This window comes from Sciurus vulgaris (genome assembly GCF_902686455.1).
Source record: "Sciurus vulgaris genome assembly, chromosome: 7".
NCBI lineage: Eukaryota > Metazoa > Chordata > Mammalia > Rodentia > Sciuridae > Sciurus > Sciurus vulgaris.
In genome coordinates, this window is record NC_136467.1 from 114488544 (window position 1) to 114502556 (window position 14013).

Genomic DNA, 14013 nt, shown 5'->3' on the forward strand with positions numbered 1-14013 from the left:
GGATTGAACCCAGCAGCATTTGCTTCTGAGCTGTAGTCCCAGACCTTTTTATTTTTTATTTTTACAGACTGCGTTTTGATTCGTTGTACACAAATGGGGTACAACTTTTCGTTTCTATGGTTGTACACAATGTAGATTCACATCATTTGTGTAACCATACATGTACATAGGGTAAGGATGTCTGTCTCATTCCACTATCTTTCCTACCCCTGCCCCCTCCTGCCTCTCATGTACCTCTACACAATCCAGAGTTCCTCCATTCTTCTCTTACCACCCCACACTACCTCCCTAGCCCTTTTTTAAATTTTATTTTGAAATAGGGTCTTGCTAAGTTGCCCAGCCTGGCCTTGAACTTGTGATCCTCCTACCTCAGTCTCCCAAGTAGCTGACTTTACAGTTTTGTACCATCACATCAGGCAAAATAGTGATTTTGAAATTTCACCTTTCCTACTTTTACTAATTGGCTATGAAAAGGAGGAACTTCCTTACCCCTACACCCATTTGTTTTTTCTTTTTTTTTTTTAACAGTTTTATTTAAAAAACATTTTTTTTAGATGTTGATAGACCTTTATTTCATTCATTTATTTATATGTGGTGCTGAGAATGGAACCCAGTGCCTCACACATACTGGGCAAGCGCTCTACCACTGAGCCACAACCCCAGCCTCACCCATTTGTTTACTCACTTATATCAGTGTAAATTCATAGATTCTTCCTTCAGTAGTATTAGTTATAACCTTTCATTATTGTTATTTTCAGGCTCAAATTGTGTCAAATTTAGCTAGTGGAGCTCCTCTGAGTTGGCTTCGGTGACCTTTTAACATGATCTCATCATTTTTTGAGCATTTCCTTCCTTTTTGGCCCAAGGTGTTTCATGATGCTTTACTTTTCATTCCATTTCTTCTATGCTTTTAGGAATTTACATGCATAATGAGGAAAGAATATAACAAGGCTTCTAAATAATGCAGCTTGATGATAGTATGAAAGAACAGAAAATAGGAGAAAATATAATTACTTCTGTTTTGGTTTGTTTCACTTAGGCATGAGCAAGCTAATTATCCTATGAGGTTTAATCCATGAGGACATAGGTAGAATAGGAGATAATGTTAGGTGAACCTGAGGTGAAACCTAAACCTCAGCGTAGAGGTTGGTGTGGTATCCTTAAATCAGATAAAGTCAAATATATGTCTTTGAATGGTTTTTACCCTTTAAGTAATTCTCTGGCTCTATGAAGAGAGGATAACTGCTATATTCATAGTTACAACATTTATTAATTTTCATAGGGAACACAACCACACAAACTCATAAATTCTGTTTAGGGAGTTCATGGAGCCCCTGAAGCCTATCCATAGCTCTTAGCTAATTACACCTACAGAAGAAAATAATCTCTTATCCTTCACCTTCATAGAAGATTCACCTAAGCCAGCCTTTGTGGAAGGAAAGTCTTATTTGCCCTTAGAAGCTTGTGTGGAGAGTGATTTTTGTAACCATAATGCACTGATAGATTACTACTTATGAATGAAAAATGACTCATCTTAATTTATTTTCTGTTTCTTCCTGTTGACATTTGACTACTCAGGGGAAATGCTGCGCAAGAAACGAAGGGAGAAGGATGGCCACAAAGACCCACTTCTGGTGGAGGTGAGTCGGCTTCAGGACAACATCATGAAGGATATTGCAGAGCTACGACAAGAGGCAGAAGAGGCAGAAAAGAAGCAATCCGAACTGGACAAAGTGGCTCAGATCTTGGGAATTAACATTTTTGATAAATCCCAGAAATCTTATAATGACAGTAAAGAACCTGCAGAAAAGACTGGGAGAGCAGAAAAATCTAAGAGCCCAGAAAAAATGTCATCCTCAAACTCTTCTTCCAACAACAAGGTAATAACTCTTCCATTTCTATGTGTCTTTTTTTCTCATAGACTCCTACAGAAGCTTTCTATCATTATTTTTAATTTTACCTTCCAATTTGTTCTCAACTCTTATTATAATCATTTTCTTAAAGTCTAGATCAGATCATGGAATTTCAGCAGTTCCATTACCCACAAAGTATAATCCAGAATCTTTAGTATTCAAAGCCTTCCATGTTCTTGTTCTAGCATTTACTCCTTAATTCATTCCAGTCTGACTTCTTATCTATTCACAACTAAGTTCCTACCATGTTGCTAAAGCCAGTGAATATATTTCAGTTTTCAAATCAGCAGCATTTGACATAGGGAACCATTATCTCCTATAAATGCTTTCTTCCCTTGGCTTCCATCACACTTCTTTTTCTCCTAGTATTTGGTCTCCTTTGCTGCCTATTGTCCCATAGATGATCTTTAACTATTTCACAGGGCTCAGTCCTAGCCCAGTTCTTCAGAATTCTACTCTTTCTCCCCAAGCCATTACTCAGTTCTATGCTGAAATACCATGTACTTCTTCCAGTTTTATATTTGGGTTCAAATGATTCTTCTGAGTGTTTTAACAGCCCATTTATTATTTCTGCTTCATTGTCTCACAGGCACTTCAAATTCAGCATATCCTAAACCTAAAATTAATGACTGCACTCAACCTCTCTCCAACTTTTTCTTCCTCTAATGTTACCCATTCTCAGTGAATTGCACCACTATTCAACAGTTTTCATGCTAATACCTGAAAAACATTTTTAGTACTTTCCTCTCCCTTTCTGCCCTATACCCATCAATTACAAATTCTGTGCACTCTTCCTCCAAAGTAAATCCTAATCCCATTCACCTTAGCATCTCCATTGCCATCCAGGTAACTTAAATTCTTGCTTGTACTGCCATGTGCTTATTTTCTTTACATATAGCCAGCAATTGTGATGCTTACTACCTTATTTACATCTTCCGTTTCATTGCATGCTTCTTTTCCTTCTTGTTCACTATACTTTATTTACTAGTCTTTTTAATTCCTCAGATATATAATCCACTCCAGTGTCTTTGCATCTGCCCTTTATTTACCATGCAAGCCCAACTCTTTCTTTATCCTCTCTTGTAACTAACTCATGTACATCCTTCAGATCATAACTTAAATTACTTCACTGACACACTTTCCTGATTCCCCAGATTATTAAATTTGCCCAATATGTACTTTCATAATAACTTATAATTTTCCTTCATGGCATTTATGATGGTTGTGATTATATTATTATATGTGTTCCCTCAGTTAAATTTTAAAGTTCAGAGATCAGGAGCTGTATCTGTCTCATTCTCCAGCATAGTCCCCAGCACATAGCTCAGTGACAAAAGGCACATCAGTAATGACTAGTAGTCAGGAAATACTACATTATATCTTATGCTCCTACCACCTCAGATTGCTTACTTTTCCAGTTGTGCAATATGCTATTACACTTCCCTGATTTTTAATCTTTCTCTTAAGTCTCTACTCATCCATTGAGGCCCAACTTGAATAATCCCTCCTCCATGAAGAATTGTCAGAATTCCACCTAGTTTGAGCCCTTCTTTGCATTCCCATAATGCATTCCTTCCCTCCTTCCCTCCTTCCTTCCTCCCTTCCTTTCCTTTCCTTTCCTTTCCTTTTCCTTTTCCTTTCCTTTCCTTTCCTTTCCCTTTCCCTTTCCCTTCCTTTCCTTTCCTTTCCTTTCCTTTCCTTTCCTTTCCTTTCTCTCTCCCTTTCCCTTTCCCTTTCTCTTGAACCCAGAGCCTCATAGATGCTAGGTAAGCAGTCTACCACTGAGCTATATTTCCAGTCCTTGTTTCTTTGTAAGATTTATTTTATTCTGTCTTATTTAAAAACTGTTTTTGTTTTGTTTTGTTTTGTTTTTGATATCAGGGATATTTTTTACTACTGAGCCACGTTCCCAACCTTTTTTATTTTTTATTTTGAGACAGGGTCTTGCTAAATTACATAGGGCCTCACTAAGTTGCTGAGGGGGCCTTGAAATTGTGATCCTCTTGCCTCCACCTCCCAAGTTGCTGGGATTACAGGTGTGCACCACTGCACCCAGCTAAAGACTGTTCTTATGCCTGGCTCCTCACTAAATGAGAGCTTCTTTTATTTTTTATTTTTAAATGTGGTTCTGGGAATTGAACCCAGGGCCTTGTGCATGTGAGGAATGTACCCTACCAACTGAGCTACATCCCCAGCCCTAAATGAGGGTTTCTTGAGGATAAAAGAGTATAACTTGTTTCTTTGTGTTCCCCATGGCATCCAATATGTCTTGCGCATAGTAGGTACTGAGTTAATGTTGAGATGTAGGAAATAGGATATTCTGTGTCATTTATCTACAAATTGTAATTTCTGTCTTCCTGGAAGAGTGCTCTTTTTTAACTAGGTAGGACTACAGTCTCTTTGTACCTGGATCTTGAGTCCAGCACCTTTGGTGGGAGAAGAGCATAAAAGTTCTGTCCCTTTGGGTTGACTTTAGCATTAGGCTTTTACTTGTGAAGCAACAGCATGGTCATCTCTCCCCCCCCCCCCCCCATATATATATATTTTTTTAAAGTTGTAGATGAACACGATACCTTTATTTTATTTATTTATTTATTTTTATGTAGTGCTGAGGATTGAACCCAGTGCATCACATGTCCTAAGCAAGTGTTCTACCACTGAGCTACAACCCCAGCCTATCCATTATCTTAATTTGGGTATATCTTTATGTTCTCTAAAGCTCACAGGGATATGTTAGAATCAAGCTTTCATGTCATCAGTAAGGAATGTTGCACTTATAAATTTTCCTATTTGTCCTTGTTTTTCTTCTTTATATGTCTGTCTCTCTCACTCTCTTTGAGATGCCAGTGATCAAACCTAGGGCCTTCTGCATACTAAGCAGGCACTCTCCTACTGAGCTACATCCCCAGTCTTGCTACTCTTTAAAATGTATAGTTGGAACCAGGCATGGTGGTGTACACTGGTAATCTCAATGGCTTGAGAAGGTGAGGCAGGAAGATCACAAGTTCAAAGCAATCCTCAGAAACTTAGTGAGGCACTAAGCAACTCAATGAGACCCTATCTCTGAATAAAATAAAAAAAGGACTGGGGATATACCTCAGTGGTTGAATGCCCCTGGGTTTAATCCCCAGTACCCTCTCCCCGAAAAAATAAAATCAAATAAAAGTAGGTTTGAGATTTTCTTACTTTTTATTTCAGAAAAATATGTACACGCACAAACCTATAATTCCGTCTACGTAGAGATAGTTATTCATACCTCAGTATATATTATTCCAAATATTCTTATTTTGTTTGTTAATTTACTTAACAAACTTATCATTCACAAAGTGTCAGGCATTAATCTAAATATGGGATGGATAACAGGAAACAATAGGGATTCATATTCTCATGACATTGGAAAAGATAGACAATAAATAAACAAGTGCAAGTTAGGTAATGACAGATGTCTAAAAAAAGAATGCAAGTTAAGGGGTATAGAGTGGTTAGAGAAGGTCTCTTGACTAAAGTGACATGTAACATTCTACACCTACTTACATATCTTTTTTAAACATTTTTTTTAGTTGTAGATGGACACAATGCCTTTATTTTGTTTATTTTTATGTGGTACCGAGGATTGAACCCAGTGCCTCACATATGGTAGGCAAGTGCTCTACCGCTGAGCTACAGCCCCACACCTTACATATCTTTTGATTATTCAAGTGAATTTTGTTACTTTTTTCAGTATATCATGAATGTCTTTCCATCTCAGTAAATTTACTTCTGTAATATAACTTTAATAACTTTATTTTTTTATTGTTTTTGTTTTATGGAGAGCAAAATTTATTTGACCAATCAAATCACCTTTGTTTGACATAATAATTTCCTTAGAATAAATGTCAAGGAGTGGAATTGTTGAGTCAAAAGGTGTACGGGATTTTTTTTTTTTTTTAACTGAACTGGGGATGGAACCCAGAGGTTCGTGCATGCTAAGCAAGTGTTCTACCACTGAGGTACCACTCCAGCCCCATCATTTTGAGTTCTGTGGTATGTATTCCTAGATTGTCTTCTAGAAGATGTTACCGGTTAATACTCCTTCCAGCAGCGTAGGAACTCTCCCATTCTCTACTAGCTGAGTGTAATCTCTTTAGTGTCTTTTGCATAGGACTCTGATAGGAAAAGAGTATCTTTGAAGTCCTTATTTTTTTTCCCTTTCTCTGTCTCCTGTCTACTCTCTACCAACCAGAATTGCAGGTACCCAGTTTCTTTATCTAGTCTACTATAGAACGCCATCCATACTTACCTACGCTCCGTTGCAAAATTATCTTTTTTTTGGTATCTTATACCCCAACATTAACCAAAATTGTCAATTCCTGAGAGCCATCATCCTAGCTTGGTGACTAATTCATATTACAGTACTTATTGATAATTTAACACTGGCAAGTTTTTTTTGTTTGTTTTTGTGGTACTGAGGATTGAACCCAGGGCACTTTACCATTGAGCTATATCCCCAGCTCTTCTTAAGTTACATTTTGAGGCAGGGTCTTGCTAAATTGCCAAGGCTGGCCTTGAACTTGTGATCTTCCTGCCTTAGCCTCCCAAGTTGCTGAAATAACAGGTGTGCACCACCATGCCTGGCTGGGAGTTAGGTTTTAAAAGAGAATTTGTGTTAACTCAAAAGTTATTAAATTCTAATGGTGACCTTTATGCAGTTAGGAATATTTTACCCAGATTCCTTTAAGTCATCCCACCTAAATGACAGTCTGCTTCTTTAAAAAAATATATTTTTAGTTGTAGACAGACACAATACCTTTATTCATTTATGTTTATGTGGTGCTGAGGATTAAACCCAATGCCTCACATGTACTGGGAAAGCACTCACTCTACCACTGAGCTACAACCCCAGCCCCTACAGTGTGCTTTATAATGCACACCAGCCCTACTCCCCTTTTCTATACCAGGATTCATATGATGAATGAGTTCACTATCACCTATTTTCTTCATTTACTTTACTTTACCTGTCAGTTACCTTTTCCATTTTGGTTTTTCTCCCCTCTCTAGTTGTCACTATGATTTAAAAATTGAACTAGTATATTTGGTCGTGTAGGTAACAGGTTGGTTATCTACCAAAGGGTATATATAGTGAAAAGACTCCTACACTGGTTTTCCATTTCCCCTCCCCAGAGGGAGTCAATGTTTCCATAATTTGGGGTATTTTAGAGATATTTAAGGATATGTGAGCAACTATATTGCCATTATGCTTTATTTTTTGTGATGTGATAGAACTATGGGTTCTAATTAGTTCTCTTTGAGCCTTGGAGACAGGTTTCCCTTGGGTTTCTGCCCAGCTTGTATAGCCTTTTAGGTATTGGAAATGTGATCATATAACCTTATTTCTGTTATTACAACTATTTGATTTTTCTGAGAGAAGACAAATCCAGACTACCTTGAATTCTTTTTAAGTGCAGGTTTTTCCCTTCTAGGAATCAAAAGTAAACAATGAGAAGTCCCGTATTAAGAGCCCCAAGCCTGCTGAAAGCCCCCAGCCAGCTACTAAGCAGTCTGATCAGCCCGTTGCTGCTTATGAGTATTACGATGCTGGCAATCACTGGTGCAAAGACTGCAATACCATCTGTGGGACCATGTTTGACTTCTTCACCCATATGCACAATAAGAAACACACACAGGTAGGTATCCTGCCTTCTCTTTCCACTATCACCCTCATTCCCTTCCAACTTCTCTGCCCCCATCTACACTACAAAACTGGAAAGTGAAACTTGCTCATGGGCAGGAGCCCAATCTGAAGAGCCAAGAGGTACCAACAAAGGAGACACCATCCCCAGGGTACAGGGGACCTGCCTATAACTAAACACCGTGACAAGTGTAAGTGAGGCTTCTGCCTCTTTTGATTCCTTGAGTACCTGATTTTTTGTTTCATTTTATCTGTTTTTAGTGCTTGCTCTAACATGTGTTTACCTTTTCCACAGGTGAATTCCGTTTAAACAGTTGGCAGAGGGGGTGGGTAGAGGTGGGAAGCTAGGGTCTTCTGGTTCCCTGGTCTTATGCGTGGGGGAAAAAAAGAGAAAAGTGGGTCATTGAGTTTTTAGTGCTGTTGTGTGAGCGCCTCTGCCTCTTGCAAATAGACACTGGATCCCTACAACAGACCTTGGGCTTCAAAGACCCAGAGTGAGGCCAAGCAAGATGCTGTAAAACGCACTGACAAGATAACTGTTCCTGCAAAAGGTAGGTTTCCTCTCTACCTCCTTTTTGGTTTCCTTACATTCAGCCAACAAAGAGGTGTCCCTGAACCAAAGTGCTAGGAAGCAGCATAGTGTGAGTCATGGACATTCCTTTTAACAAATCTATTAAGAAAGCCTTCTGTGTGCAAAACATTATACTAGGTCTTGATGATATAAAGACATCTATAAGCTAATGATCTCTACCCATGTGACCAGAATTCAGTTAACAGGATGTGAATTACATATTTAGCACTCAAAGCATAGCAGAACAACTGTATTTGTCATTGACTTATTCACTAAAATATTAGAAATCCAGTTATAAAGGACAGTAAGATGATTTAACAGCTTTGTAATTAAGAACTATAACATATGATGAGGTGTTGCTATTAAGTGGTAAATGAAAAAGTAAAGTTTCTTGGTCTTTAAACTTTTTAATTTCTTAAACTTCACAAGTAGTGCCACCACTACATTAAGATCTACAGAAAATAGTTTCTTGAGCAATTAATACCAACAGGAGAGATCCTCATATACATACTAAGGGGCTGTTTGGGAGTATAGTTTTTAAGAAATTTTTTTTTTTTTTTTTTTGCGGTGCTGGGGATTGAACCCAGGGCCTTGAGCTTGCAAAGCAAGCACTGTACCAACTGAGCTATCTCCCCAGCCCAGGAGTATAGTTTTAAAATCTGGTAAGATACTTAGTGCAAGTTAGAGTTTGAGGAGAATCAGCAATAGGAATGGGTCTACCACAGGAGAATCCTGAATTAACCATAGTGTCCCCAAGAGATAGAAGAAATAGAGGTCAAGAGCTCAAGCCTTAGGTTGGGAAGACTATGCCTTTGGGATCCATCTAATTGCTACTTCTGACTCCAAAGTGGGTAAGGTCCCCTTACCATAATTATTTTACTGCAAAGGGATGGTGGGATTTCTTTTGGTTGCTGTCATTTTGGTGGAAAAGACTTATTTCCTTAACTTTCTTCTGTTTCTTTCAGGCTCCGAGTTTCTGATTCCTATCACTGGGTTTTATTGCCAGCTTTGTGAGGAATTTTTGGGGGATCCAATTTCTGGAGAGCAACATGTGAAGGGTCACCAACACAATGAGAAATACAAGGTTTGTAGTACCTTACGGAGTTTCCCACTTTCTGCAGTAATTCTTTTGACTTTATCAAACTTCAGAGCTAGAGATAGTTATTGACACTTTAAATTCCATAACCAGTAGGATGTTCTCTTCAATCTTAGTGAGAGATGCAATAGAATCATTAATATCCTTGAAAAGTTTACTGTAGGGCTTTCTTCTAAGTGAATTGTAACAGTGGCAGGACCAAGATTTTTCTCTTTTGGTATTTTTACCAGTTGTGCCTTTTTCATTTCTTTTCACAGAGATATGTGGATGAAAACCCATTGTATGAGGAGCGGCGGAATCTGGACCGCCAAGCTGGCTTGGCTGTGGTTCTAGAGACAGAACGGCGACGGCAGAATGAGCTAAAGCGCAAACTTAGTGAGAAACCAAAGGAGGAAAGGAAAGAAAAAAAGGCAAAAGTTGTGAAAGAAGCAAAGGAAGATGATAAGGTCTCTGTGGAATTAGAAGACCAACTCCCTGAGGGTGGGAACTCCCCTGAAAAAGCTGAAAATAAAAGAAATGCTAGCATCAAACTCCAGTTAAAAGAAGAGGTAAAGAAGGAATCACCAACATCATCTTCTTTTGGGAAGTTCAGTTGGAAGAAGCCAGAAAAAGAGGAGGAAAAAAGTTCAGTGGTAGCCTCAGGTATCCTTAAGGAAGAGATTATGGAAAGCAGTAAGGACAAAGAAGATGGCAAAGCTGAAGCTGGGAAGGCAAAACCCATTAAAATTAAGCTCTCTGGGAAAACTGTTGTTGCACATACCAGCCCCTGGATGCCTGTTGTGACAACTTCAACACAGACTAAGATCCGACCCAACCTGCCTATTCCATCCACAGTACTCCGCAAATCAGGTTCAGCTACAGTGAGCAAGCCTGCTCCTCTTAATACCTTTCTGTCTATCAAATCCTCTGGAACCACTGCTAAACCTCTGCCAGTGGTTAAAGAATCTTCAGCCGATCTCCTCTTGCCTCCAGACATCATCTCTAAAGCTTTTGGAGGAGAAGAGGTGATTCTAAAAGGGTCTCCAGAGGAAAAAATGGTGCTGGCTGATAAGATTGAGCCATCCCATATACCTGAGCAAATGTTGCCACCTCCTCCACCGCCACCACCACCACCACCTCCACCTCCACCACCCCCAGTTATACCTCATCCAACTGTTTCATCTCCCACCCAAGCAAATGCTCTCTTGGCTCCTATAAAATCAAACTCATTTATATCTCAGACTCTTAGTCCTGGCTTTCTGGGTCCTAACATTTTGAACCCAGTGTTGCCTATAGCCATCATGGCCTCAGCACAGCCAGCTTCCATTCCTTCTGATGAGATAGCTCCTGGGGTGAGTGAGAGTGACCAAGACCAGACCCTATTCTCTGTGTTGGTACGTCCTCCACCACCCCTCTCAAGCGTGTTTAGTGAACAAGCCAAAAAATTGGAGAAGCGAAATTCATGCTTAGCTACAGCCAATGCTAAGGACCTGTATGACATATTCTACAGTAGTGGTGGAAAGGGGACCCCTGAGATCAAGCTGAGTGGTGGTTCATTGACCAATGGGGAAAATAGCAACCTCTCTAAAACTGAAAGTTCAGATACTTCTTCCACTTCTGCTTTGAACAGCAGTGTATCCCAAGAGGGTTTGGTCACTGCTTCTGTTGTCAGTAACCCTGAAAATCCCAATGCAAAATCTCTGGTATCGGTAGGGAAATGGTCAGTTATAGAACATGCAGACCCAAAAAGCAGAGGCAACAGCTATGGCTTCTTACAGCCTCTGACAAGATTGTGCCAAAACAGACCTTATGAAACTATTACCCCAAAGACAGATACTTTGGCCATGTGGACTTCTAGCTCCTTCCAGAGTGACACTGATAGGGATGTATATCCAGAGTGGAAAATCAATCTTGACCTAGAAGAGCCAGGGCCACCTGAAATAGACTCAGCTCCTCAACTGTCAGATACACACTGCCATACCAAGACATCACGGAAGCTGATAAAAATTCACCTCAGAGACTCTGGTAACAAAGATAAGGAAAGCCAGGAGTTTCACCAAACTGAAGATTGTGGAGAAATTGTGGTAGAGTCAAACAGTGAACTAAAAGGAAGGATAGTTGAAGAGGGAGCAAGTGCCAACATTGGGTCCCACAGCATAGAAGATTCTAATTTGAACCATGGGAGTAGCTACATGCAGGAGGGAGAAGTAGAGCAGCCCAAGTTGCTAGTAATTGATAAAGAGGCTGAACAGTCTAAGAAATTGATGACAAGACATGAAACTCTAAGTAAAGTAGTAATTGAAGTAAGTGCGCAGACTTTGTCTTCCACAAAGTCAAAAATAGACTCGTTTCCATCAGAAGCTAGGTCTTTACTCCAGAACCCACAAGATAAACCTGGGAAAATTTCTGCCCCAGAATTGCTGCTTCAGTCCCCTGTCAGATCAAATATGTATTTATCAGAAAGTCCCCAGGAGCAAGGAGTTTCAGCTAGTAGTGAAGCACGGTTAGAAAATTCAGCTCCAGATGCAGTTTCTAGAACTTCTAGGTGCAGAAGCCTCAAACTCAAGAGAGAAAGATCAAAAGATTTTCAAGGTAAAATAATCTGTGATCTGGCTGTTTGGGATGAGAACAAGAAAAGACCAGAGATGTGGGAGAGCCCAGAGAAACCAGAAGTGGAAGCTGTGGAGCTGCAGGACGTCCATCCAGAATTAACAGTGACCATAGAAAGTAACACCTTAGAAGACTTTGAAGCTACGAATTTAAAGGTAGAGAAGCTTGCTGTCCTGGGAAATCTGGGGAATATGCATGTTGATTTCTGCAATTCTCGGGTAGACCCAGCACATAGATCCCCAACTGCCCTATCTCAGAAAATATGTGAAGAAAATTCTGTATCACTTACAGGGTGTAATCCCTCTATCCCCAGTGACTTTGAACCAATCCCATCTTTTTCTGGGTTTCCATTAGATTCTCCCAAAACCCTGGTGCTTAACTTTGAGACAGAAACTGAACATAATTTATCTAATCCCAGAAGTGGGAAGATCACTTCTAACATTGTGAAAACTGGTTTTCCTATAGAAAATGTTGACCATGGCTTGGGCCTAGAGGGAACAAATCAGGCCCTTGATCTATTGGCAGGAGGAATGTTACCTGAGGAGGCAGAAGAAACTTCCCAGTTACAGAAGCAAGAGTCACTCAGATTGGAATCAAAAACGGTTAGTCCTGCAGGCCTTGGACCATCTCCTTGCCTTCCAGACCTTGTTGACTTTGTCACACGAACATCTGGAGTTGCAAAAGAGAAGATATGTTCTCCACTCTCTGATCCAGATGACCCTTCTAAGTGTAGCTCCTTGGAGATGGGACCACTACAACTAGAAATTCCGAAAGTATCCATCACAGAGGTAGCAGCTCCTCAAGTAGATGAGGACAATGAGAACCCTTTGAATTTGGCAAAAATTCCAGCTTCAGCATCCCCTTCAAAGGAGCAGGTAGTTGGAGGCACTCAGGAAATGCCTGAACAGGAAACTGCAGTTGATGCCATCCACGACCACACAGAGTCCAGTGTTCATGACTAAGAATAAACCACCCAAGGCTGCTTGTGGATGAATCAAATTGGCTTCTAGAAATCAGATGCTCACATGATCCCAGGACTAACTGGCAATCTCATCTGGAACCTACACCAAGAGTCAGCATCTTACAGTAAATGTTTATGGAAATTAAAAAATTTATCTCCTTTCCTTTCCCCACCCATTAAAATATTGGACAAATCAAGCATTAACATCTATCCATACCTGTAAAAAAGTATTTTCTGTTAATTTTTATTTTTGGTCAAATTGTTTCTCCTACTTTGTCATTAAAGTCAAATGTCTATCCTGGCTCACCACATAGTGTGCTTTGATTGTATTTTGGCTTTGACACTGCCATTTCTGGAATGTGGGGGAGGAGGGAAACAAAACTGACTTCTTCAAATGCTGTGTTGTATTCCTACCCAATATCTGGGCAGCTGATGAATCTCTGGGAGAAACACCAGAGTTTGTTGAAATGGAAAACTTCTACTGATGAAGGAAGAATTGTTCATCTCTTAGGCTTCCATTTGGATGGGCCTGCCTTAACATTGTTTGAAATGCAGCGTGAGTAGCCCTTTTGTTTACTGTCTACTTCCCTAATTGGCATGTCAATTCCCATGTTTCCCTTACTCTGTTACCTTTGCTTGAGATGGTTCTGTTAACCCACAAACTTGTTTGGAAATGGCCTCAGTAAACAGAAGAAAATCTGGCAGACTCACTTTTGGAAGATGACAAATCAACAATTCGGTAAGGCTTATTTGTGGTTCAGTGTCAGGAGCAGATATTGTTGGGGTTCGCTTGAAATGGCCTTTGCTTATTGTATTGTGATCCAGTAAATCTGTATTAAATTGTTTAGCAGCCATTTCTGTTCTGAAGAGGTAGAAGATCTGAAACTTGTCTTGGGTTGGACTCATTCTTTGTTGACGAAACTATATGTATCCCTCTCTCTACCTCTCCCTTTCCCAAGTTATTTCCACCGTAGTGTGATGTTTTGGGTTGTACATTTTGTTAAAAAGATTAAAGGATTTATGAGTTGGCTTGGACAAGTTTAATTTTATTTTTAATGTGTTAATTCCTTGGAATAAATATGCATTAATCTCATGTTTCTTTCTGGATTTTTGTTTTGAAACTGCACACATTTTAACTTCAAAGGAAAGCCAAAATAGTGAACCCCTCCTGCCTTACTGTCTGATCCCCACCCCCACCAATTCTTCCCCCACTTG

At 39.7% G+C, this 14013-nt stretch overlaps 1 protein-coding gene across 4 annotated transcripts in view; it reads left to right on the forward strand.

The window, feature by feature from the left end:
* Nucleotides 1-14013, forward strand: part of ZNF318 (zinc finger protein 318) — a 47937-nt gene that overhangs the window by 16339 nt on the left and 17585 nt on the right. For 3 of the 4 annotated variants that reach the window (XM_079148081.1, XM_079148079.1, XM_079148080.1), the window contains exons 6-7: nt 1579-1880; nt 7373-7576. In XM_079148081.1, coding sequence (XP_079004207.1) covers nt 1579-1880; nt 7373-7576 — 506 coding nt within the window. Of the gene's footprint in view, nt 1-1578; nt 1881-7372; nt 7577-8032; nt 8133-9117; nt 9237-9505; nt 13892-14013 lie in introns of those variants that run through there. The other variant, XM_079148078.1, reaches the window with a different exon arrangement.